The 26,173-nt window shown below is 34.8% G+C and overlaps 3 protein-coding genes and 1 long non-coding RNA gene across 5 annotated transcripts in view; 2 read left to right on the plus strand and 2 right to left on the minus strand.

The window, feature by feature from the left end:
- The first annotated feature begins 11 nt into the window (after window positions 1-11).
- On the plus strand, window positions 12-16,684 carry Cdm (cadmus). Its single transcript, XM_064065645.1, has 13 exons — window positions 12-288; window positions 335-502; window positions 555-707; window positions 922-1,040; window positions 1,090-1,227; window positions 1,276-1,471; window positions 1,520-2,365; window positions 2,417-2,581; window positions 2,630-2,953; window positions 10,150-10,381; window positions 10,434-10,761; window positions 15,809-15,906; window positions 16,368-16,684. The coding sequence occupies exons 1-12, from the start codon at window positions 136-138 to the stop codon at window positions 15,900-15,902; spliced, it is 2,916 nt and encodes a 971-aa protein (XP_063921715.1). The 5' UTR covers window positions 12-135; the 3' UTR covers window positions 15,903-15,906; window positions 16,368-16,684.
- LOC135136401 (pre-mRNA-splicing factor ISY1 homolog) lies at window positions 15,900-17,367 on the minus strand. Its single transcript, XM_064065653.1, has 6 exons — window positions 17,202-17,367; window positions 17,122-17,144; window positions 16,686-17,053; window positions 16,356-16,505; window positions 16,148-16,254; window positions 15,900-16,092 (listed from the first exon to the last, which is right to left on the minus strand). Exons 1-6 carry the CDS (start codon window positions 17,202-17,204, stop codon window positions 15,928-15,930), a joined length of 816 nt encoding a protein of 271 aa, XP_063921723.1. The 5' UTR covers window positions 17,205-17,367; the 3' UTR covers window positions 15,900-15,927.
- A 2,187-nt stretch (window positions 17,368-19,554) lies between these two features.
- LOC135136551 (uncharacterized) lies at window positions 19,555-20,194 on the plus strand. The gene is made up of 2 exons (XR_010281731.1): window positions 19,555-20,113; window positions 20,160-20,194. It is a non-coding gene; the product is annotated as an uncharacterized LOC135136551 (long non-coding RNA).
- Window positions 20,195-21,956: 1,762 nt separating this feature from the next.
- Window positions 21,957-26,173, minus strand: part of LOC135136408 (growth hormone secretagogue receptor type 1) — a 65,951-nt gene continuing 61,734 nt past the window's right edge. The window contains exons 3-4 of one of the 2 annotated variants that reach the window (XM_064065663.1): window positions 25,365-25,545; window positions 21,957-23,302 (exon numbers count right to left, since the gene is read on the minus strand). In XM_064065663.1, the coding sequence (XP_063921733.1) occupies window positions 22,528-23,302; window positions 25,365-25,545 (956 nt within the window). In that variant the 3' untranslated portion in view covers window positions 21,957-22,527. Of the gene's footprint in view, window positions 23,303-24,010; window positions 24,880-25,364; window positions 25,546-26,173 lie in introns of those variants that run through there. The other variant, XM_064065664.1, reaches the window with a different exon arrangement.

Raw genomic sequence — 26,173 nt, forward strand, 5'->3', positions numbered from 1 at the left:
CTTTTGACAGCATTGACAGTCGTTTGACAGTTATTGACGTCTTGATGTCAGTTCATAAAATGTAGCAACAGCGAACACAAATCCGAGATTTCATTGCCGTTTAAAAATAAGAGTTGTTTTCGAATAGGAACAAACATGGAATATACAACGGAAAATTTAGAAAAAGCCGTAACTTTATTTTATAGGACCGAAGCTGGACAGCAGGCCGAAGCCCACCATTGGTTAACAGAAGCCCAAAATTCGCCACAAGCTTGGAGTTTTGTGTGGGAATTGTTGAGTCCCCATCGGGTAAGTCTCTCCTGCACTAGTTTCCCTACTGAGATGACCCTTCTAGAATTCAGAAGTGCAGTTCTTTGCGGCTACCACTCTACACACTAAGTTGATGAAGCACTGGAATGAAGTGCCCGAAGATCACTATGAACTCTTGAAAAAGCGGATTTTGGAGGCTATTATTAATTACGCGATGGGGCCTAAGATCGTTTTGAACCGACTTTGTATTACAGTAAGGGAATCGTGGAAACGTCAAGCGCGTAATAATTTGACCTGGGTTTCAGTTATCTGCTTATATTATTCATACTGTTCCTGCACACTGGCCCAACGCTTTTGAGGAGCTGGTGTCGAGTTTTCAGCCTCACCATCTGCCAAGTGTTGAGCCTGAGAGAGTGATATGGATACTTCTAGAGATACTTACTGTGATACCTGAAGAGGTACGTGGTTTTTAGTGCTATAAAATCAATAAAAAAAAATATTTGGAACTCTTTTAATTATTAAAACACGAGTACGCATTTATAAAACGAAATTCATGCAATTTCCATTTAGTCACTAGAGTCGAAATAATGTGAGAAGAACAGTAGTTTCCTCCCCCTAAATTCGTCAGTGGACCCGTCTGAACGTTTTTACATTCACTGTCGTTTCTTATAGTTTCAAAGTACCTTATTAGCCATAAGCCAAAGAATGAGGGTACGAACGGTCCTCCAAGACGTCTCAAAAGACATCCTCAAAGTCGTAGAAATGTGTCTGACGCCCCTTCCGACCACTGGGTAACCACCCCCCATTATTTTGCGCACTTAATGCACGCAACATTTTCAGTTTTGAAATGACAAACTTGACAACGTATTTAAACGCAGCTAGATGTGCTTCAGCGTGGATTCAACTAGGGGGCTTAAACATCGACGATTGCACTTCAGTGATGAACCTACTAATCAATTTGACGTGTTTTGCTTACTGGTAAGTCGCTATTTCGGGAAAACTTCAAACCTAGTGTGACCATTTAAGGAACAAAATGGACCCTGAATGCATGTCTTCGGAAGAAATGGAGCTCATGGAGGTCACAGTGGAGGCGTTGACGGCGATAATCCAGCACCCGCACACCAACAGGTACCAAGGTCTGGTGATGAAGTGTAGCGCGGACATGCTATACAAGTTCGAAAAAATTTTAGAGTGTGAAAGAAATAGTCCTGAGTGTAATAAAGTAAGTGAATTGTTGTTTTGGCACGGTTTGTTCATAAACCCGTTTTAGGACATCGTTGCTATATTGTACGGGCTTTTGGTGACTATAGCTGACGTCCATTCGAAGATATTCATCAACAATTTAAAATCCGCGGATCCTGAGGAGCAGCGGATTAGTTTTGACCTTTTTAACTCGATTCTGAAGTGTACTAATCTGCCGGGGTTGTACCCGGTGGACGAGTCCAGCAGCACTCTCACTTTCGGTTTTTGGTATACCTTACAAGACGACATTTTGTCGCTCGAGACGGCCGAGTGTGCACAACTTCTCCTCATGATCAAACCCTACTACCGCGATTTGGTTTGTATTATGTTGCGAAAATCGATGTACCCTCTTAACGAAGACGGTGATTGGTCCCTCGACGACAAAGAAGTCTTCAGGTGCTACCGCCAAGACATCGCCGACACATTTATCTACTGCTACAACGTTCTAAACCTGGAAATGCTCGACATTCTAAACACGAAACTCGTGGAAGCGCTACATAAAAATAACGCCACTGGATTGTCGTCGCACATCCAGTGGAACGAAGTCGAGACGTGTCTTCACGCTTTCGGCGCCATCGCCGAATCCATAGAACTAGAAAATTTGTATTTGCCGAAATTGATGATCACGATCAAGGAAATACCCTTCAGGGAGTTACACAGGAAGGTGATGGCGTCAGCGCTAGAAACCGTGGGTTCGTACTCGGACTGGATCACCGAACATCCAGAAATGCTGGAAAACGTGCTGCCGTTGGTTATTTCGGCTTTGGATAAGCCGGAAGTCGCCACTAGTGCGACGATGGCCTTGAAGGATTTGACCCACAGCTGTCAAAAGTATTTGTTGCCGTATGCAGACCACATTTTGATTGCTGCGCAGGTTTGTGAGTTTATTGGTGGGCGGGGCTAAATAAACGTGGGCGTGTTTTAGGCGGCGCTTCAAGGAGGCACGTTAAAACTAGCAGAATGTAGTCGACTTATGTACAGTATAGGAAAAGTTTTAAGTATTTTACCGATTCCACGCATAATGGAGTATTTGAATATTATATTAGCGCCGTCTTTTAAAGAAATTCAAGAACTGCTAAACGTAGACCCCGTATGTATACTTTTCGAGTACGATTGTGTGTTTCAAATGATTTTGTAGTCACCCGCTGTTAAAACTTCGCTCATAACCCGACTGAAAGTCCTGTCGTCTCTATTTAATTCCCTGTGTGTGAAAAAGCCGCAAACTCAAATCATAGAACAACCGACGGTGCTTGTGATGCAGAACACGATGCCTTTGTACAAAGTGATTGGCGAAAAGTATGGTACAAGTAATGACGTGATGGAAGAACTGAGTGTTCTTTTTAAATACGTGGTGACGACGTTGTTGGATGATTGCACGCCGCTTATTAACGATATTCTTCAGTTAGTCGTAACGGTATACCGCGAATGTCCGCAATCAAATATACTGATGGTTGCCAAAACAGTGAGTCACACTACTAGTAGTACACGCAAATGTTTTGAGCCTATGGGCGGATCGTTTTTGCCTGCCCTCACCGAAGAAGGCGGTCCAAATCCTTCAAGGGCAGAATTTGTAGGTAGGCTCAAACTACAACGAAATTCACATTTTACCCTATAAAATTTTATTGACAATAACGGGACGGACAGTAGTTATATTATATAACTGATATTTTTTTCATAAATGTCGCAAAATTATTAAATTTGTCTAATCATCCACACCAATAATGTGATAACGTCACTTCAAATTTATGCATAGTAAATGGGTTTTAAATTGTATACAGTAACACAGTTCTACACATGTAGTTTATGACTCCGTGTTGAGTTTTTATCCGAAACGTCCAGATTTTTGGAAAAAAAATCAAAATTATAAAAGAATATTTTGCAATTTAAATTTGAATTTGCAAAATCGAATACTTTGAAATCTTGCAGATGTTTTAAAATCATGATAAACATGATACATTTTTAATTAAATGCTGGTGACCTTGAGATTTATCAATTAAATTAAAATCATTATGGAATGACTGGAAGCTTTTGAATTTTTACGTCTTCAGAATATTTGGAATCTTCCAAGTCTTCAGAATTTTGGGAATCTTCAATCTTTGAAACATTGAGAATATTCATAATCTTTAGAATCTCAGGAGTTTCTAGCGTTTCAGACTATGCGGAATCTTTGGAATTTATATTTGAAGCCTTTCGAATATTTATAATCTTCGAAATGTTCAAAGTCAGAATTTTTTGAATTTCCGAAATCTCAAGGGTCTAGAATATTCAGAATCTTTGAAATCTTTATAATCTTCGGCATCTTCAATGTTTTCAAAATTTTTGGAATTTTCAATCTTGCAAATATTCAGAATCGTCAGAATCTTTAGTGTTTCTGGAATCCCAAAAGTCTTAGAATATCCGGAAATTTGAAATTTCGGTAATATCTGGAATCTTTGAAATCTTTGGATTGTTTATAATCTTTAAAATCTTTGGAATCTTCGGAATCTTCACTGTCTGCAGAATTTTTAGTATCTTGAGTCTTCCAATTATTCTTAATTTCCAGAATCTTTAGAATTTCTCGAATCTCAAGTCTTATGTCTGAAATTTAAACTTTTGCAATCTTTGGTATCTTCAATTGTTGAAATATTCAGAATCGTCAAAATCGCCATCATTTTTAGAATCTCTGGAATTTCTAGAGTCTCAGACTATCCGGCCGGAATCTTTGGAATCTATATTTTAAGCCTTTAGAATATTTTTGGCATTTCTGAAATCTCAAGGGCTTAGAAATATTCAGAATCTTTGAAGTATTTATAATCTTCGGAATCTTCAATGTGTTCAAAATTTTTGGAATCATCATTGTTCGAAATATTCAGACTTTAGAATCTTTGAAGTCTTCGAAATCTTTATAATCTTTAGAACCTTCTAAATCTCCAGACTTCAAAATTTTTAAATTCTTCAGGCTTGGAAATGCTCAGAATCTATAGAAGTTTCGAAATCTCAAGAGTGTAGGAATATCCGGAATCTTTGAAATTTCTAGAATTTCTGGAACATTTGGAATCTTTGGAATCTTTATAATCTTCGAAATCTTCAATGTCTTCAGAATTTTTGCACTCTTCCAAATATTCAAAATCTGCAGAATATTTAGGATTTTTAGAATCCCAAGAGTCTCGGAATATCCGGAAATTTGAAATTTCTCAAATATCTAATCTTGAAGTTTTTGGGTTCTTTATGATCTTTAAAATTTTTGAAATCTCCAAAATCTTTGGAATCTTCGGAATCGTCACCATCTACAGAATTTTTAGAATCTACAGAATCTTCAGACTCTTTAGAATTTCTAGAATTTCAAGTCTTATGTCTGAAATCTGTAGAACTTTAGCAATCTTTTAAATCTTAGGAATCTTTAAAATCTTCAGAATATTCAGAAACTTTAATAGCTTCAGACTTTTTGGAATCTTCAGTTGTCGAAATATTCAGAATCTTCACAATCGTCATCACTTTTAGAATTCCTGGAATTTCTAGAGCACCTCAAAATTTTGCAAAATAAATCCTATCTTAAATGTATAAAATATGATGAGTTTTATACTTGTGATTTATCACTGCATTAATATTTTTTAGATTTGGTTATACAGGGTGTCTCAAAAAAGTTAATGACTGATTCAATTTATTTTATTGAAGAAATCAAGAATAGCAAAACTGAATACTTTGAAATATTGTAGATGTTTTGAAGTTTTTGTAAGCATGGTAACTTTTTCGAAAATTTGATTAATCAAATATGCGACAAATCGAAAATCGGAAAAACTGAAATTCACTAATGCAAAAAACAGAAAATCGAAAAATACAAATCGTAAAAATCGAAAATCTAAAAATGGCTAACCAAAAAATCGAAAATTCAATGAATCAAATACTTAGGTCGATCGAAAAGTGGAAATTCACAAACCTCAAAAATCGAAAAATCGAAAATTGAAAAACGGGAAAACCAAAAAATCGAAAAGTCAAAAATTTGTAATATTGAAAATTAAAAAAATCAAAAATAAAAATAAAAAAATCGGAAATTAAAATAATCAGAATATATAAAGTAAAACAAAATTGCAAAGCCTAAAAACTGAAACGAACAGAAAAATCGAAAAAGCAAAAAATTGGAAAAACAAAAATTCGAAAAATCTAAAATCGAAAAAGTGGAAAATCGAAAATCTGAATAAAGAAACTTGGAAATTCTGAAAATTGGAAAATCGAAAACCAAAAAATCGGAAAGTAACAAAATTGAAGTCTTACAGTTGAGAATGGAAAAATTGAAAAACCGAAAATTCTAAAAATCGGCCATGGACAAATTGAAAATCGCAAAATTTAAATAGAAAAATTGAACATAGAAAAATCGACTACTCAAATTTTCTAAAAATGGAAAAATCATAAAACTGAAAAATCCAAAATTCTAATCATCGAAAGTCTGAAAACTGAAAATCGAAAAAATTTAAAAGAAAGAAAATTGAAGTCTAAAAACCGAAGAATGGAAAAATTAAAAATCAAAAATTCGAAAAATCAAAACCGAAAAATTCAAAGATTTAAAAAGAAAATCGAAAAATCAAAAATCTGAAAATTGAAACTCGAAAATTTGGAAAATCGAAAAGTAAAAAAATTGAAGTCTAAAAGCTGAAAAATGGAAAACTGAACAATCGAAAATTCGAAAATCAAATATCGAAAAGCCGAAAAATCGAAAATTTGATAAATCAGATATGCGAAAAACAGAAAATCTGAAAATACAAAACTGGAAAATCAAAAATCTAAAAATGGAAAAACCGAAAGTCGAAAATTCAATGAATCTCATACGTAGGTCGATCGAAAAACTGGAAATTCACAAATCTGAAAAATCGAAAATTTGCAAGATTGAAAAACCGAGAATTGAAAAATCAAAAAACCGAAAAGTGGAAAAATCAAAAATCGAAAAATAGGAAAACCGAAAATTCGAAAATTCATAATATTGAAAACTCTAAAAGTCGACAATTCAAAAATCAAAAAACTGGAAAAAATTATCGAAAAATCGAAAAGTAAACAAATTGCAAAGCCTAAAAACCGACGAACAGAAAAATCGAAAAATCGTAAAATCAAAAAGTGGAAAATCGAAAACTGGAAATTGGAAAATCGAAAAATCGAAAATCGGAATATCGAGAATCGGCAAATTAAAAAACCGAAAAATCGAAAAATTAAAAAATCGGAAAACGAAAAATTAAAAAAAAACGAAAATTCAAAAATCGAATAATCCGAAACTAAAATAAGAGAAAAGTGGAAAAGTAAAAACTGCAAAGTCTCAAAACTGACGAACAGAACAATCGAAAAATAAAAAAAAAATCGAAAAATATCTAAACATGGAAAATCGAAAATCGGAAAATGGAAAAATCGAAAATCGAAAATTCGATGAAACAAATACTCGAAAAAGCGAAAAATAAAAAAATTGCAAGGCCTAAAAATTGAAAAATCAAAAAATCGAAAAAATGAAAATCGAAAAAACGACGATCGAAAAAAAAGTGGAAAATCGGAAAGTAACAAAATTGAAATCTAAAAGCTGCAAATTACAGAACCATAAAAACTGAAACAAACAGAAAAATCGAAAAACCACAAAAGCGGAAAAACGAAAATCGAAAAATCGCAAATCGAAAAATCGTAAAATCAGAAAATGGAAAATCGAATAATCGAAAGTTGAAAAATCGAAGGTCGAAAAATAAACCAACCGAAAATCGAAAAATCGAGAATAGAATAATTAAAAAACCGGAAAATTGAAAAATGGGAAATCGAAGAATTAAAAACGTAAAATCGAGAATTCAAAAATCAAAAAAATCGGAAAGTAAAATATAATCGAAAAATGCAAAAAATCCGAAACTAAAATAAGAGAAAAGTGGAAAAGTAAAAACTGCAAAGTCTAAAAACTGACGAACAGAAAAATCGAAAAGTGGAAAATCGAAAACTGGAAATTGAAAAATCGAAAAATCGAAAATCGGAATATCGAGAATCGACAAATTAAAAAACCGAAAAATCGAAAAATTAAAAAATCGGAAAACGAAAAATTAAAAAAAAAAACGAAAATTCAAAAATCGAATAATCCGAAACTAAAATAAGAGAAAAGTGGAAAAGTAAAAATTGCAAAGTCTCAAAACTGACGAACAGAATAATCGAAAAATAAAAAAAAATCGAAAATATCTAAACATGGAAAATCGAAAAATCGAAAATCGGAAAATGGAAAAATCGAAAATCGAAAATTCGATGAAACAAATACTCGAAAAAGCGAAAAGTAAAAAAAATTGCAAGGCCTAAAAATTGAAAAATCAAAAAATCGAAAAAACGACAATCGAAAAAAAATCAAAAAATCGAAAAGTGGAAAATCGGAAATTAACAAAATTGAAATCTAAAAGCTGCAAATTGCAGAACCATAAAAACTGAAACAAACAGAAAAATCGAAAAACCACAAAAGCGGAAAAACGAAAATCGAAAAATCGCAAATCGAAAAATCGTAAAATCAGAAAATGGAAAATCGAATAATCGAAAGTTGAAAAATCGAAGGTCGAAAAATAAAACAACCGAAAATCGAAAAATCGAGAATAGAATAATTAAAAAACCGGAAAATTGAAAAATCGGAAATCGAAGAATTAAAAACGTAAAATCGAGAATTCAAAAATCAAAAAAATCGGAAAGTAAAATATAATCGAAAAATGCAAAAAATCCGAAACTAAAATAAGAGAAAAGTGGAAAAGTAAAAACTGCAAAGTCTAAAAACTGACGAACAGAAAAATCGAAAAGTGGAAAATCGAAAACTGGAAATTGAAAAATCGAAAAATCGAAAATCGGAATATCGAGAATCGACAAATTAAAAAACCGAAAAATCGAAAAATTAAAAAATCGGAAAACGAAAAATTAAAAAAAAAAACAAAATTCAAAAATCGAATAATCCGAAACTAAAATAAGAGAAAAGTGGAAAAGTAAAAACTGCAAAGTCTCAAAACTGACGAACAGAACAATCGAAAAATAAAAAAAAAATCGAAAAATATCTAAACATGGAAAATCGAAAAATCGAAAATCGGAAAATGGAAAAATCGAAAATCGAAAATTCGATGAAACAAATACTCGAAAAAGCGAAAAGTAAAAAAATTGCAAGGCCTAAAAATTGAAAAATCAAAAAATCGAAAAGTGGAAAATCGGAAAGTAACAAAATTGAAATCTAAAAGCTGCAAATTGCAGAACCATAAAAACTGAAACAAACAGAAAAATCGTAAAATCAGAAAATTGAAAATCGAATAATCGAAAGTTGAAAAATCGAAGGTCGAAAAATAAAACAACCGAAAAATCGAAAAATTTTATGATTAATGGAAAATCGAAAAATCGAGAATAGAAGAATTAAAAAACCGGAAAATTGAAAAATCGGAAATCGAAGAATTAAAAACGTAAAATCGAGAATTCAAAAATCAAAAAAATCGGAAAGTAAAATATAGTCGAAAAATGCAAAAAAATTGCAAAGTCTAAAAACTTACGAACAGAAAAATCAAAAAATCTAAAAATGGAAAGACGAAAAATCGAAAATTGAAAGAATGGCAAATTAAAAAATCGAAACATCGAAAAATCAAAAAAACGAAAAATTAAAAAATCGAAAAATGAACAAACTGAAAACTCGAAAAATCAAAATACCGCAAATTTGAAAAATCAAAAAATTAGAAAGTAATAAAATCGAAAAGTTGATAGAAAAATGGAAACTGAAAAATCTAATTCGATGAAACTGTTGGTCGAAAAAACGAAAAATCGAAAATCGAAGTGACCTTTTTTTGAGACAGGCTGTATAAGTAAATCTAAAAATTATTACTGCAATGATAAATCACAGGTACTGGACTCATCATATCAAATTTTGCCATGACGTCATGCATTTTTTGGAGAAGATAAGCAAATACATTTTGATCGTGGCTTTGAAACAACGAGTTCACTAACTATGCTGAAGTATGCAAAGATTAAATTTGTCACCGAAAAGATGTCGGAAGTAATAAATTATCCTATCGGTCGACCCAAGAGAGATCGCAGTAAAGGATAACAAATGGAACGGATAAAATAAAGCGTCAAATATGATTGATAAACTTTAAACCAAAATTAAGAAGTTTATAAACTGAACATTTTTTTTGCTTTTTGAAATGTAGTACACTTCAAAAAATGTCCGTGACTTACTTTAATGTGAATTTTATAACTATGGTTGGCACAATTAGACCTAATATTAGTGTGATTTTGAGCATATTCTCGATGTTATTAGAGTAGGACAGGTTTTTTTTTCTAACTAATTGACAAGATTTCAAAGTATTCAGTTTTGCAATTCTTGATTTCTTCAATAAAATAAATTTGCTCAGTCATTATTTTTTTTTTGAGTCACCCTGTATGTATAAACAAATCGAAAAAATATAAATGGAATGGTAAATCACAAGTATAGACTCATCATATTCTGAACATTTTAGATAGGGTATTTATAAAACTAAAACTAATTCAGGGTAAAAATTTGGTCAACACGTAAATTTCGTTGTAGTTTGAGCCTACCTACAAATTCTGCTCTTGGACGATTTGGACCGCCTCCTTCGGTGACGACCGGCAAAAATGATCCGCCCATAGGCTCAAAACATTTGCGTGCGATTGTACGACACACCACTGATCATATTCTTCCAGGTAGTGATAATGTTCGGAAACGAAGATCAATTCAGAGCTATAATGCACCAACTGCTGCACGAAATCGTGACCACGACCCTTCAGATGTGCGCTCAATTGAACAGTGCCAACCAGTTGGCAGAAAAGACAGACGTTTTGGAAGGGTTTTTCGCGATGATGGCGCAACTGTATAAAAAGATTCCGCAGGTAGTGTTCGCTAGTGGGTTAGATACAGCTGCGCTTTTCCAGTGTGGTAAGATTGTTTTTGGGTTTTTGGGGTTTGTTGTCACTTTGGGTTGTTTCAGCCGTTTTGTGTTTGTCTCTGCCGGAAGCGCAGACGCTGAAGTTGTGCGCCAGTTTTTTAGTGAATTTCATATCGCAGAGTCGCGATACGGCTCAAGCTAGTGTTGTTCAAAATTATGGCGAGAGTTTGGTTTTGCGAATACTTTTGAACTTAGGTAGTACAGCGCCGAGGTCGTCCGTCGATATATTCAGTGATCTATTACTTGCTTTAAATAAGAAATACTGTGATAATCTTAGTAGGTGGTTGAATACGCTGTTGGCGCAGGAAGATTTTCCGTCGCCGAGGATTTCCAGGCAACAAAAAGAGCACTTTATCAGACAAGTTTTAAGGTAGGTGGTGGTGGTATTATACCGAGTGTCTGAAAAATAGCGGATTAATTGGTGAGTCTGGGGAAAAAAAATCCTTTTCACATTTTGGTAGAGTTATAATGATTTTAAAATTGGTTCTTTTTGTCAAGGCTTTCAAAACCCTACGTTTAAAGTGTTCGCAGTTAATTTTTTCGGATAAATTTAAAGAAATCTAGTGTTTTGTTGCTGGATGAAATTGAAGAGAATTTGAGTTTTTAGTGTTTTATTTTTTAAGAATTTGAAAAAGTCTTGAGTGCCTCAGTGTTTTTTTTTTTTTTTATTCGGGAGACTCTTGTGTACCCATGGTGTATTATTTTGGAAGAATTTTATGTAAATTATTAAAAACAATTTTGGGGATTTTGGTGTTCTATTTGGAAACTTCTGACCTGACTTTATTTTTGAGTTAATTTTGGCACTCGTTTTTTTTTTTTTTTGGAAATTTAAAACAGTCTTGAGGTTCTAGGTATTCCTGTTTGGAAAGAATTTGAAAGTGTTTTGGAGCCTCTAGTGTCTTTTCTTTTAATAATTTAATTATGTAATTTTTTTAAAGGATACGTCATTTGCTAAAATTACTCTTATCTTAGCAGGTACTAGCCCCGCCCACCCACCCTCTCTTTTCTTACAGGGTATCTCATTTGCGAAAATTAGTCTTATCTTAACAGATACTAACCCCGCCCACCCACCCTCTCTTTTCTTAGTGGGTATCTCATTTGCCAAAATTAGTTTTATCTCGACTTTTCAATTACTCGATTCTCGGTTTCCCGATTTTTTCAGTTTTTCTAATTTTCGATTTTAAGATTTTTTTTAATTTTTGAATTCTCGAGATATCGTTTTCTATCGACTTTTCGGTTTTTCGATTTCTCAATACAAATTTTGATTTAAATTTTTCAGTTTTTCGATTTTTGAATGTATCAGTTTCCCGATTCTTCGATTTTTTATTTCTAGATTTTTCAGTTTTTTGAATTTTTGACTTTTCGATTTCTCAATTTTTCTGTTTTGCGATTTTTCGATTTTTGAATTTTCAAATTTTCGATTAGAATTTCTTCACTTTTTTATTTCTCGATTTAACGACTTCTGGGTTTTCCATTTTCCAATTTTCAATTTTTAGATTGTTCCATTTCGACGTTTCAATTTTTTGATTCCTCGGTTTTCCATTTTTCAATTTTCAATTTTAGATATTTTGAATTTTTGACTACTCGATTTTTAAATTTTTCAGTCTTGCGATTTTTCGTATTCTCGTTTCTTTCATTTATTTCGCGATTTTTCGGTTTCTTGAATTTTAAAAATTTTGGATTAGGATTTTTTGAATTTTTGAGTTCTCGAGACATCGATTCATCGAGTTTTCGGTTTCTCCGTTTTCAAATATCAATGTTACGATTTCTGCATTTTTCTATATTTCGAATTTTCAATTTGTTAATTTTTTGAAATTTTCGACTTTTCGAATTCTCAATTTTTTAGTTCTGTAGTTTTTTGGATTTCTCGATTCTTCCATTTTTTATTTCTCGGTTTTTTGATTTTTCGATTCCTGGAGTTCCCGATTTCTCGATTTTTTTTCAGTTTTTCGACTTTTAGTCTTTTGGATTTTCGATTTTTCGACTTTCATTTTTTCGATTTTTCAATACACATTTCGACTTAAGTTTTTCAGTTTTTCGATTGTTTGAATTTTAAAATTTTTGATTTTTCCATTGTCCGATTTCGTAGTATTTCGAATTTTCGAATTTAAATTTTCTTGACTTTTTGATTTCTCGAGAGACCGATTTATCGACTTCTTGGATTTCCATTTTTCAATTTTCAGTTTTACGATTTCTCGAATTTTCAATTTTTAAATTGTTCGATTTCGACTTTTGAATTTTCTGATTTTTCGATTTCCCGATTTTCTCAGTTTTTCGACTTTTCGATGTTAGGATTTTTTTGAATTTGTGATTTCTCGAGATATCGCCTTATCTACTTTTCGGTTTCCCATTTTTCAATTTTCAATTTTAGATTTTTTTTTAATTTTTGACTTCTCGATTTTTCAATTTTTCAGTTTTGCGATTTTTTGTTTTATCGTTTCTTTCATTTATTTCGCGATTTTTCGATTTCTTGAATTTTAAAAATTTTGGATTTGGATTTTTGAATTTTTGATTTCTCGAGACATCAGTTCATCGAGAAATATCAATTTTATGATTTCTGGATTTTTCTATACATATTTCGAACTTTCAATTTGTTAATTTTTCGAAATTTTCGACTTTTCGAATTCTCAATTTTTTAGTTTTGTAGTTTTTTGGATTTCTCGATTCTTCCATTTTTTATTTCTCGGTTTTTTTATTTTAATTTTTTGGGTTTTAAAATTTTCGATATTTCGATTTCTCTACTTTTGATTTTTCGATTCCTGGAGTTCCCGATTTCTTGATTTTTTTTCAGTTTTTCGACTTTCATTTTTTTAGATTTTTCAATACATATCTCAATTTAAGTTTTTCAGTTTTTCAGTCGTTCAATTTTTGGATTTCCTCATTCTTTGATTTTCTATTTCTCGGTTTTTCGATTGTTTGAATTTTAAAATTTTTGATTTTTCGATTGCCCGATTTGGTAGTACATATTCCGAATTTTCGAATTTAAATTTTCTTGACTTTATGATCTTTCGAGTTACCAATTTATGGACTTCTCGGTCTTCCACTTTTCAATTTCACAATTTCTCGATTTTTCAATTTTTAAATTGTTCGATTTTTCGGTTCCTCGACTTCTCCATTTTCCTATTTTTTCAGGTTTTCGAATTTTAGATTTCAGGATTTTTTGAATTTTTGATTTCTCCAGATATCGATTTATCGACTTTTCGGTTTTCTATTTTTCAATTTTCAATTTTTAGATTTTGTGAATTTTTCAGTTTTGCGATTTATAGTTTTCTCATTTCTTTCATTTATTTCGCGATTTTTCGATTTCTTGGATTTTAAAAATTTTGGATTAGGATTTTTTGAATTTTTGATTTCTTGAGACATCCATTCATTGAGTTTTCGGTTTCTCCGTTTTTCAAATATCAATTTTACGATTTCTGGATTTTCTATATTTCAAATTTTCAATTTGTTAATTTTTCGAAATTTTCGACTTTTCGAATTCTCAATTTTTTAGTTTTGTAGTTTTTTGGATTTCTCGATTCTTCTATTTTTTATTTCCCGGTTTTTCCATACCTGGAGTTCCCGATTTCTCGATTTTTTTCAGTTTTTCGACTTTTCGATTTTAGGATTTTTTAAATTTTCGATTCCTCGATTTTTCAATTTTTAGATCATTTTATTTTTGAGATTATTGAATTTTTCGATTTTTCAGTTTTTCGATTTTTTTTTCAATTTTTCAATTTTTCGTTTTCTAGATTTTCAATTTTCTGATTTCTCAGCTGTTCGTTGATTCAGTTTTGGGATTCATCAATTTTTCGGTTTTTCAATTTTTGGAGTCTCCAATAGTTGGATATTTTAATTTTTCAATTTTATTAATTTATAAATTTTAGATTTTTCACATTTTTCCTCATTCTTTGATTTTTTATTTCTCGGTTTTTCGATTGTTTAAATTTTAAAATTTTTGATTTTTCGATTGTCCGATTTCGTAGTATTTTGAATTTTAGAATTTAAATATTCTTGACTTTTTGATTTCTCGAGATACCGATTTATCGACTTCTCGGTTTTCCACTTTTCAATTTTCAATTTCACAATTTCTCGATTTTTCAATTTTTAAATTGTTCGATTTCTCGACTTTTCGATTCCTCGAATTCTCGATTTTACGATTTTTTCAGGTTTTCGAATTTTAGATTTTAGGATTTTTTGAATTTTTGATTTCTCGAGGTATCGTTTTTTATCGACTTTTCGGTTTATCGTTTTCTCGATTTTTCAATACATATTTCGATTTAAATTTTTCAGTTTTTTGAATTTAGGATTTCTTGACGTTTTGATCTCTCAAAATATCGATTTATCGACTTTTCGGTTTTCCATTTTCATTCAATTTTCAATTTTTAGATTTTTGAACTTTTGACTTTTCGATTTCTCGATTTTTGAGTTTTGCGATTTTTCGTTTCTTCGATTCTTAATTTCATATTGATCCGAAGAAAACGAGAGGGTGGGTGGGCGGGCCTAGTACCTGTTAAGATAAGACTGATTTTGGCAAATGAAATATCTTCGAAGAAAAGAGAGGGCGGGTGGGCGGGGTTAGTACCTGCTAAGATAAGACTGATTTTGGCAAATGAAATATCTTCGAAGAAAAGAGAGGGCGGGTGGGCGGGGTTAGTACCTGCTAAGATAAGAGTGATTTTGGCTAGTGAGACACCTTCTAAGAAAACAGAGGGTGGGTGGGCGGGGCTAGTATCTGCTAAGATAAGACTGATTTTGGCAAATGAAATACCTTCGAAGAAAAGAGAGGGCGGGCGGATGGGGTTAGTATCTGCTAAGATAAGACTGATTTTGGCTAATGAGATACCCTCTAAGAAAAGAGAGGGAGGGTGGGCGGGGCTAGTATCTGCTAAAAAAAGACTGATTTGAGCAAATGACGTATCCTCTAAGAAATTTAATTAAATTATTCAAAAAAAGACACTAGAGGCTCCAAAGCACTTTCAAATTCTTTCCAAACAGGAATACCTAGAACCTCAAGATTGTTTTAAATTTAAAAATAAAACACCAGGGGACCTAAAATTAACTGTCATTTGCCAAAATCAACCTTATCTTAGCAAGTACTAGCTCCGCCCACCCACCCTCTTTTCTTAGGAAGTATGTCATTTGCCAAAATCAGTCTTATCTTAGCAGGTACTAGCCCCGCCCACCCACCCTCTCTTTTCTTACAGGATCTGTTATTTGCCAAAATGTGTTTTATCTTAGCAAGATGACAAATTTTTAAAGTTTTACAAAAAATTTGGAAACATTACGTTTTTTTCGTAATCAAACTTACAAAACCCGCGTACATAACGTACTACGGAGTTAATCCGCCATTTTCCAGACACCCGGCGGAATTCAACATACCATTAAATTTGGCGTTTACGTCTCTCCATATTAATTTTTTGTATTTTGTTTTATAGAGAAAAAGCAAATAAGCGGAAACTATGTGATTCGGTTCTAGAGTTCACTTTAATTTGCAGAGGGATTTTGAGGGAGGATCCAAACATGCCATAAAAAAGTAAGTATTTATTCGTGTTTACTACAGCGATTGGTTCTGTTCTTGCACACCGTATTTCTCCAACAGTTCTTGCTTCCGCCGCCTTAATAACGCTTGTTCCACTTCTTGTTGACTCGGTACAGGTACGTGGGCTATAAACTTCTGCTCCCCTTCAGATTTTTTCTTTTCGACGTCATCGTCGTCCGACTAAAACACACAGTCATCATTTTATCAAAAAAAAAAAAAAAATTGTTATATTTACGTCTTCTACGGCATATATGTGTTCTTCTTCGGGCATTTCCTCATCCTCGTCGTGTGTCAGCTGACGTTCTTTTTTTTCCTTCCAATCGACGATCGCCTTTTGTATGGCTGCAACAACACGCGTTTTGTTTATTTTTTTATTCACGAACTTCGATAAGTGTCGCTCGCCGCTACTTATCGAGCTTCGTGACCACCTCGCCACAACTTACACGCTTTTTCAGCTACCATCTCCAAAGGTATGAGTATACCGTCATCGTCGTCCATATACCCGTAGTAGTCCGCATCGATATCCTTCATCATCTCCGCCCGCGTTTTCCTGGGAGGAGGCGGTGGCTCTTGCTCAAACAACTCCCGGACTCCTGCAGCGTAAAGACAATACTCCACTATACTAAACACAATCATTTTTCGAAGGAGAGCTACGATTCAAATGTGATGTTTTCTCGTTACCAACCAACTTGAAATTCCATAGACCGTTTTTTAATTGTTTGAAGTTTCTTTCGTGTAGATGAATTAACATTTGAATAAAACATGAAAATCACCTGGCAGTTCTTTCGCCGCCCCGAAATACTTGTAGCCTCTGTTTCCCGGCACCTCCTTTCCTTCGTGGTCCAGCATGCGCGGGCCCGTCCTCTGGTAGTCCGGCCCCCCCAGCTCCTTGATCTGATCCTCCCAGTGGCGCTTCTCGCGCAGCAGCTTGTTGATTTCGTCGTTGAGGTCGCGGATCCGGAACTCGCCGAGACCGGCGTTCTGGATCTGGGCCACCTTTTTCGCGATCTCGCGAATAATCTGGGTGCGCCATTTCTCGCAAGCGTAGAGGCTCTTGCACTCGGAAGCCACGGGCGGCCGCCGACGCTTGTGCTTGTCGTTCTCGCCGAGCTGGGCGGCGCGCCAGCGGGCCAGGGTTGTCCTAGAAAATTAACGAAAATTCAGCCAACAACTCTACCTGGTCTCCTCGGCCTATATTTAATTACTTACATCGCTTTCTCTGCGTTTCGTGCCTAAAATACAAAAAAGCTGGTTTAGATAGTGTTACTTTATACAAGTATGGAACTCACCATTTTTGTTAATTTTTTCTATTTAATCAAAAATAACTGTTATGGAATGAACTGAACTTGTTTTTAATCGTTAATTTACAAATGCTGCAATGCTTAAAAAGGAAAATCAAATTTGAATACACAACGTATTTGTGAGGTTATACTCGGCGATACTACGAAATGACAGATATGTCGAATTTGCCACCTAGCGGAGAAGTTTGGCAAGTTTCGGCTGCAAACTTCTTTTTCGGGTTTGGTTGTCTACTAGATGTCGCTAGCGTACACAACGTATCACGGCCAACTGTATTAATACATATGGCCACCCCAATTCGTATAAAAAGTTGATTTTTTGACGTTTCCAAAATCGTTAATCAGGCAACGACATCTGTAGAGTACAATTATGAACTTGGTTGGCAAATAATTGTCAAAATGACGTTTTAAAATATCACGTTTTTCTGAAAGTGTAGATAATGGCACAAGAACATTAATGATATTACTCCTACTATTTAGTTTTGAAATAAGATAGATATATTTTTACAAAACGAAAATTATTTAACAAAAAGGAAGGTACATATTCATAATTTTAAAACTTTTCTGCTGGTAGGTTTGTTACAGATCGTTATTTTCTTCAACCAGTCTGTTTGTTCCAAACAAATATTATCAATAACTGGTTTCACCGTTGCTCGAATAATTATATCACAAACTCTTGATTTATGTTCCAAGCAACAAAATAATGGATTTTGGTCCAAAGAAGGATGGAGCAGATTACATATTTGTTGACATGTCTTTTTAGGTTTAAAAACGGTGGTATTAGAAAGTTTTTTAAAAAGGGTAACATTTAGATTCAGTTATTTGAAGACAAATCGTGAAAAATATTTTAGATTCGTAATCTGCGAAAAATTATCTATAAGCCAACTATGTTCCGTTGGATCAGATCGTCTTTTAACTGTTACAGACAAAAAATTTTTGGAAATTACAAAAAAATGTCTTCAACTAATTTTCTGAAATAGTTGAAAAATAGTTGAAAATGTCAAAAGTGCGAAAATCAGTTTTATCTTATCAAATACTAGCCCCGCCCGCCCACCCTCTATTTTCTTGGAAGGTATGTGATTTGCCAAAATCAGTATTATCTTAGCAAGTACTATTTAATTATTGTTTAATCATTTATTTTGCCATTTCAATATAACTACAATATAGTACTTGCTAAGATAATACTGATTTTGGCAAATCACATACCTTCCAAGAAACTAGAGGGCGGGTGGGCGGGGCTAGTACTTCCTAAAATAAGACTAATGGTGGCAAATGACATATCCTACAAGGTAAGAAAGGGCGGGTGGGCGGGGCTAGTGTTTGCTAACAAAAAAACTGATTTTAGTAAATAACATATTCCTAAGAAAATAGAGGGTGGGTGGGTGGGGCTAGTACTTGCTAAGATGAGACAATATTTGGCAAACGACATACTCTTTAAGAAAATGGAGGGTGAGTGGGTGGGCGGGGCTAGTATTTCATAAGGTAAATTTGCGATTAGTATTCTATAAAACTAGAAAGTCAATGTTTTCCTCTCAAATAAAGCCATTTGGAACGGTTTTAGAATTTTTTGGAAATGTTGGGAATTTTTGGACTCCTTTTCTCGCATTTCTCAGTTATTTGAAGAGAAATCGTGAAAAATATTTTAGATTCGTAATCTGCGAAAAATTATCTATAAGCCAACTATTTTCCGCTGGATCAGATCGTCTTTTAACTGTTACAGACAAAAAATTTTTGGAAATTACAAAAAATGTCTTCAACTAATTTTCTGAAATAGTTGAAAATGTCAAAAGTGCGAAAATCAGTTTTATCTTATCAAATACTAGCCCCGCCCGCCCACCCTCTATTTTCTTGGAAGGTATGTGATTTGCCAAAATCAGTATTATCTTAGCAAGTAGTATTTAATTAGTGTTTAATCATTTATTTTGCCATTTCAATATACAATATAGTACTTGCTAAGATAATACTGATTTTGGCAAATCACATACCTTCCAAGAAACTAGAGGGCGGGTGGGCGGGGCTAGTACTTGCTAAGGTAAGACTAACGGTGGCAAATGACATATCCTACAAGGTAAGAGAGGGCGGGTGGGCGGGGCTAGTATTTGCTAACAAAAAAACTGATTTTAGTAAATAACATATCCCTAAGAAAATACAGGGTGGCTGGGTGGGGCTAGTACTTGCTTAAATAAGGCAATTTTTGGCAAACGACATACTCTTTAAGAGAATGGAGGGTAAGTGGGTGGGCGGGGCTAGTATTTCATAAGCTGAAAATGATAGCCAAGATGGATGCCAATAGTAGTAGTCAGTCCGGTACGTCTGCACAAATCTGCAGAAAGTGTAAATCAAAAGTTGTCAGTGCATTAAAATGTATATCGTGTGATAATGTGTACCACCTTAGTTGTGCCAAGGGTGTATCTTATGTAAAAATTTTGGACAGTAAGTCTTTAGTTTGCTGTGATAAAGTGAAAATGCCTCCTGTTGTGTGCGAAGATTCTGAGTTTTTTGAAGCAATGGAACAAATGAGTGGACCTGAGAAAAAGGTTGATATTGCTGTTTTCAATTATATTATTAAACAAAAAGACGAAATTATAAAGGAGCTAAGGGATCGTGTAAAAACGCAAAGTGAGATGATAGACATTTTGATAAAAAGTTCGAACAACTTGGGAGGCTCCACTGATTGTAGTTTATCATCAATGGACGCTTTTTCGAGTAAGATTATGAATAAAAACGTGAGTGGTGTGGAAGCAAGAAAAGTGGTAAACAAAAGTGAACCTGAAATACGGAACACTATTATTTATCCTAATACGAATTCATGTAATGAAGTTGATCTAAATAATTCTTCAGACAATGGTAAAAATCCTTCTGAGAAGGAGGTAACAGGTGATACTTTAAAACGTCGGCCGAAAGTAAGTAAGTTAATTATTGGCTCAGCAGATATAGCTTCTAGTTCAGGTTCGTCAGATTTGTCATCGAGTGATCATGATTTCGTAGCTGTCACCAGAAAAAAAAGCAGTCATATACATATTACAAGAGTAAACCCTAATGTTGATGTGAACAAGATTACTGATTATATCAAATTTAAGTTAAAATCCCATGAAGAAGTGCTGAAAAATAAACGTCTTCCTGACTTTAAGCTTATTAAATTGGACTCTAAATTTCCTGAGTTATATAGTTCTTTCAAACTTACTATCGATTTTGTATATCAAAATGATATTCTGGCTGCATCTTTTTGGCCCAAGGGTGTAGCGGTAAGGAAGTTTTTTCAATCGAAATCCATACATTTACAGCATAACACATAATTACAGAGCGTCAGAATTTTGTTCTACTCTTTTTTATAATGAGCTATCCTTACTGTTCTATTTTTTTTTTTCTTGATGTTTAGATATATTTTGCAGGCATACGTTGTATTTAATTATTTATTTGTAAGATAGACTACGATTTACTTTTGTTTTGTATTCTGTAATTGGAGATTAATCTCTGTTGAGTACAATAAATTATTATTATTATTATTATTATAAGGTAAATTTGCGATTAGTATTCTATAAAACTAGAAACTCAATGTTTTTCTCTGAAATAAAGCCATTTGGAACGGTTTCAAATTTTTTGGAAATTTTGGAGATTTTTGGAGTCCTTTCCTCGCATTTCTCAGTTATTTGAAGACAAATCGTCAAAAAATATTTTATCTATAAGTCAACTACATATTTTCCGGTGGGTCAGATCGTCTTTTAACTGTTTCAGACAAAAATTTTCTGGAAATTACGAAAAATTGTTGTCACTTTTTTCGCTAATTTTCGAAAATAAATGAAAAATAGTTGAAAATGTCAAAAGTGCGAAAATCAGTTTTATCTTATCAAATACTGCTAGCACCGGTTTTCGTGGTTTCACTCAAGAGACTGCACATGCTTTAAAATTTATTGCCAGAAGTACATATTTGTGTGTTAAGTTTTTATTAGAACAAGCAGGCTTTTACTATGTTCTTACGCGTTCCTTTAGCGCCGATGCGGTGGAAGCAACGTTCTCACACGTGAGATTAAAAGGAGGCTCCAATGATGCAACGGATGCCGCTGCGGAATTGTTAAGTGATGTCACTCAAAAAATGTTGGCGTTTTTAAACTCCAAAAAGACATGTCAACAAATATGTAATCTGCTCCATCCTTCTTTGGACCAAAATCCATTATTTTGTTGCTTGGAACATAAATCAAGAGTTTGTGATATAATTATTCGAGCAACAGTGAAACCAGTTATTGATAATATTTGTTTGGAACAAACAGACTGGTTGAAGAAAATAACGATCTGTACCAAACCTAGCAGCAGAAAAGTTTTAAAATTATGAATATGTACCTTCCTTTTTGTTAAATAATTTTCGTTTTGTAAAAATATATCTATCTTATTTCAAAACTAAATAATATGAGTAATATCATTAATGTTCTTGTGCCATTATCTACACTTTCAGAAAAACGTGATATTTTAAAACGTCATTTTGACAATTATTTGCCAACCAAGTTCATAATTGTACTCAACAGATGTCGTTGCCTGATTAACGATTTTGGAAACGTCAAAAAATCAACTTTTTATACGAATTGGGATGGCCATATGTATTAATACAGTTGGCCGTGCAACGTATTCCAAAACAGATGTGTTTTTTTTTACGATTGTGAGTGAAGTTCAATCGAAATAACTTTAGCCCAATTTTTTATTTACTTAGTTTCGGAATAATGCGGATAAATAGGACGAAAAATAATCTCAAAGTCAACTTCAAACACATTTATTTTTTATTAATAAATACAGAAATGCCCGTAATAAAACGTAAATTATTGGAGTATCTTCTTCGCAGTTTCTTTCTTCAGCTGCTATGGTAGGCTTTGGTTAAAACACCCTCAAGTCACACTTAATTCCATACAATATACAGGGTGACCAAACTGTGACGATACTAGATTTTTTCGGATTTTTATAAGACCACCCCCAGATTTTTTGTAAAATTTTCTACGATTCTTGGAACTAAGTCAAGCTTAAAAATGATAAACTTACTAGTACCGTCACAGCCGATTTTTTTTCAGACAATTATAGATACGAAACGAATCAACAGCAACGTCTTTGGTTTATGATGTACAAAAGATAAATCACTCACAAAAAGAACACATATTGTCGTCGGTGGGTACTCAGTAAAGAACCGCCCCTCTAGCTAAACCGCCCTCGAGTACCCTGTCCTAAATTACGTAGCTACCTTTAACCGTATCAGTTCTTTTGTTCGAATAAGTGATTGTACCAAAATATATGATTTCTGGAGTCTTTTGCGTCGTATTGTACGTGCTTAAATCCCTTAAACGTAAATTTCCCCATTCGAGAACTTGTGCCCCAGCGGCGCCCTCACGTAGACCTCCCTCCCCTTATCCTCCCTGGAAACATTCGCCGCCCCCTCGGGCCCGTCCCCCGCCTCTTTAATCTCCCTGAGACTGGAACATTTTTTCTCCGAGTGTCTTTTGCTACTATGAAGAAATGAGTCGGAAGTCTGCTGGGAAGAAGTATGCGTCGAAGAATTCGTGCTTTTCCTGGTGATCTCCCTCTTGTCTTTCCGCCGCCGCTTCACCACCTTGACGCCGCACAGCCGCAGGAACCCGCCCCGAAATTTCGAGCTAATTATATTGTACAGGATGGGATTCACCGCCGAGTTTATATGGAACATGATCCTGGCAAAGTACAGAATGTTGTAGTAGTTCTCGAACCCGATCTCGAAGTTGGAGCCCGGCGGGGCCACGATTATCCAGAACGTGAGGGCGCGGAAAGGTAAGAGACAGAGGAAGAACGCCAAGACGACGGCGCCCAGCATGAGGATGACTTGTTTGCGGTACTTTATGGCGCTCTGCGAGGGCAACACGCTCTTGGTGCCCGTCATGGCCACGGGGTGGCGCATGAGGGTCTTGGCGATGAGGATGTACACGATTATGAGGATGGCGAGGGGGAAAATGAAGAAGACGAGGATGGAACTGAGGAAGAAGACACAAGGGAGGGTGTCTTCGACGAGGCTGAAGCACACGAAGACGATGGAGCCGTCGACGTACTCCTCGGGGCCGTACTGGGTTATGGCCAGGATGGGGCTGCAAAAGCCGGAATAGAATTAGTGGCGATAAAAGTTTCAACGCTTAAACGGTTCGAGGTCTGTTCACTATTTTTCGCTTGGCGGAACGATTCAAAGGAAAAATGTGAACCGCCTCTGAACGACGCCAGTGGCGGCGCTACCATGAGGAGATTTTTTAATGTAGTCAATTTTAGAAAAAAATAAATAACAAATTCGGATCGGTTCCCCTCGTAGCGTCGCCACTGCGACCAGTTGCTTCGAGCTGTCAGTTTTGTAAATCAGTTAATAGAAGCAACTGTCGGCGGTAGCAAAAGTAGACATAATTTACACAGCGCGAAGATGGATAGCCATCGATCTCGACGAATAGTTTATGGCTACCTTTGCCGTCGGATTAAAACCAGTCGTGTTAAAATGTTTGATTACTCAATTATGAAAGAACGTAAATTAAAATGAACTGAAATATACTTACTCGTGGAAAAAATAAGGTGTTCGTACTTGACGTGGAATATTTGGAAGGTTCTACTTTTTCTAGGGGTTAGTGTACAGCAACTTTTTTATTCGACTCGAGAAAAATGTGGATAGCTGACATAATGAATCATCTCGCCTTGAATCGTAAAATAGGTTATTTACAAGTTTTCCTGTTTACATGCCAGGAGTAATGTTGTCTGAAATTTATTCCCGCATTCTCAAACGAAAGGATCCATTCTGCCGTCTATTCTTCCAGGAATTAATAAATATACTATTTATTAAACACGTACTCTTTGGTTTGATAAATGTACTCATAATGTGGATAAATGCTCTTGGCCGACGAAAACTAACGCCACCTTAATTTAACGGTTACAACAGACTGTAAATTTGCTAGAAATAAATGCACATTTTTGTAGCGAAACGTCCGAGCCCGCTTATACCGGGTGGTGCTTCAGCTCGCTCCGGTTGGACTCCGGGCTGTCGCTGAAGTTCTTGATCAAGACCGAGTTGTTCCTCGGCCTGAAGCACACGTTGTACTCGTCGCGGTTGTTCCTCAGCGTGCTGCTCCGGCACGAGTTCGCCGTGGTACTGAAGGTACCGTTCCGCGCCCGCTTGAAGTAGAACTTCCGGTTGCTCTCCGAGCAAATGATGAAGCCCGTCCGGAATTTCGAGCTCATCAGGTTGTACAGGATCGGGTTAATCGCGGAGTTTAGGTACACCATGATTCTGCAAAAGTACAGTATGTTGTAGTACTTCTCGATCTCCAGGTGGTAGACTTGCTCTTCCGGGACCAGGATGATCCACAAGATGAAGACGCGGAACGGGATCAAACACACGAAGAAGCTCAGAACCACGGTGCCTAGCATCAGCACTACTTGCTTCCTCGCGCGGAGGGAAATGTTGTCGATGTGTTTGTTTAAGACGAGAGTTGCTGCGTTCGACATGAGATTTTTGGCGATTATGCAGTAGAGGACGAGGAGGATGATGAGGGGGATGATGAAGAAGAGGAAGATGATGGTGAGGAAGTACAGGGCGGACCAAAACGTATTGGCCAACGTGTGACAAGCTGGTACCTTGGAACCGTCGAAGTAATCTAGGTGCTTGTATTCGGCTATGACAAGCATTGGGCTGCAAATTCAAAACAATGTAACTAATTTGACAGAGTCGGGAGCAACCAAAACCATCTCAAACCTCTAAGCCCGCTGTATACAGCGGGGACGTCGCAACTACTTATTCCGGTCGGAATTTGACTAACTCGCCACTACTATTGTGGTCAAGTAGTTGCGAGTGCCCAGATCCGTCCTGTATACAGCTAAGATGTACCAGTCATCTAAGGGTTTATACAGAGGTGCTCAACATCACATGGGTTAAAACACAACACAAGGCCACACAAAACAGGTTAAGGACGTGTCGGAGGTGCTGATTCGGGTCGGTTTTAATAAAAAATCTAGTGCTTTTATAAATGGAAACCCACCACCATTTGTTTAGAGTATTTTTAAATGAAAGTCGTGCGAAGTGCAGAAATCATAAAACTCGCGGTTTTATGGTTTCTTTTATAGTTTTCTAAAGGCCCACACAGCTTTGCCGGTGCCGTTTCCCACCATATTCCTTACCTAGTGAATAAGGCAGCTATGAACCAGGCTAGCAAGCATATAAGAGACGCTCTAGTTTTCGTACAAATGTAGCCCGCCTTCAGGGGCTTACAAATGGCGTAGTAGCGCTCGAAACTGATGGCCAAGATGGTGAGCACCGAGGCGTGGGCCACGGTCAGCTCGACGAACGGCACTGCCTTACCTGAAACAAAAAAATAAAACGTGAATACTGCATGCCTATTATTTTTTTTTTTTCGCATATACATCGGAAGAATGTCACGTAGAAATTAGTAATTATTATTAAATAAAGACGTTCGCGTTTTCACATTTTCGAGAAAATGGGATGACTCGTTCTTAATTTGATCAATAAAAATATGAATGCTATGATGAATCACAAGTAAAACTCATATTTTGCACATTTTTGGTAGAATTTATTCCGCAAAATTTTGACATAACGTCATCAATTTTTTGGGGGAAATAAACAGATTTATTTGGATTAACAGTTTACCGTGCTTACAATGACTTTAAAACGTCTGCAAGATTTCAAAGTATTCAATTTTGCAATTCTTGATTTAATCAATAAATTAATTGACTCAGTAATTAATTTTTTTCAGACATCCCGTATAAGCAAGTCTAAAAAATATTAATGCAGTTGATAAATCACAACTATAGACTGATCATTCTTTACCCATTTAAGATTTTTGGTCAAAAATTTACCATGCTTATGATAAATTTAAAATATCTCCAAGATTTCAAATCATTCGGTTTTGTAGTTTCTGATTTAATCAATAAAATAAATTGACGCATTCATTAATATTTTTGAGTCATCT

The sequence above is a fragment of the Zophobas morio genome, unplaced genomic scaffold (assembly GCF_036711695.1).
Source record: "Zophobas morio isolate AGI-343-1 ecotype UQ-CSIRO unplaced genomic scaffold, CSIRO_AGI_Zmor_V1 ptg000026l, whole genome shotgun sequence".
In the NCBI taxonomy this organism is placed as follows: Eukaryota; Metazoa; Arthropoda; class Insecta; order Coleoptera; family Tenebrionidae; genus Zophobas; species Zophobas morio.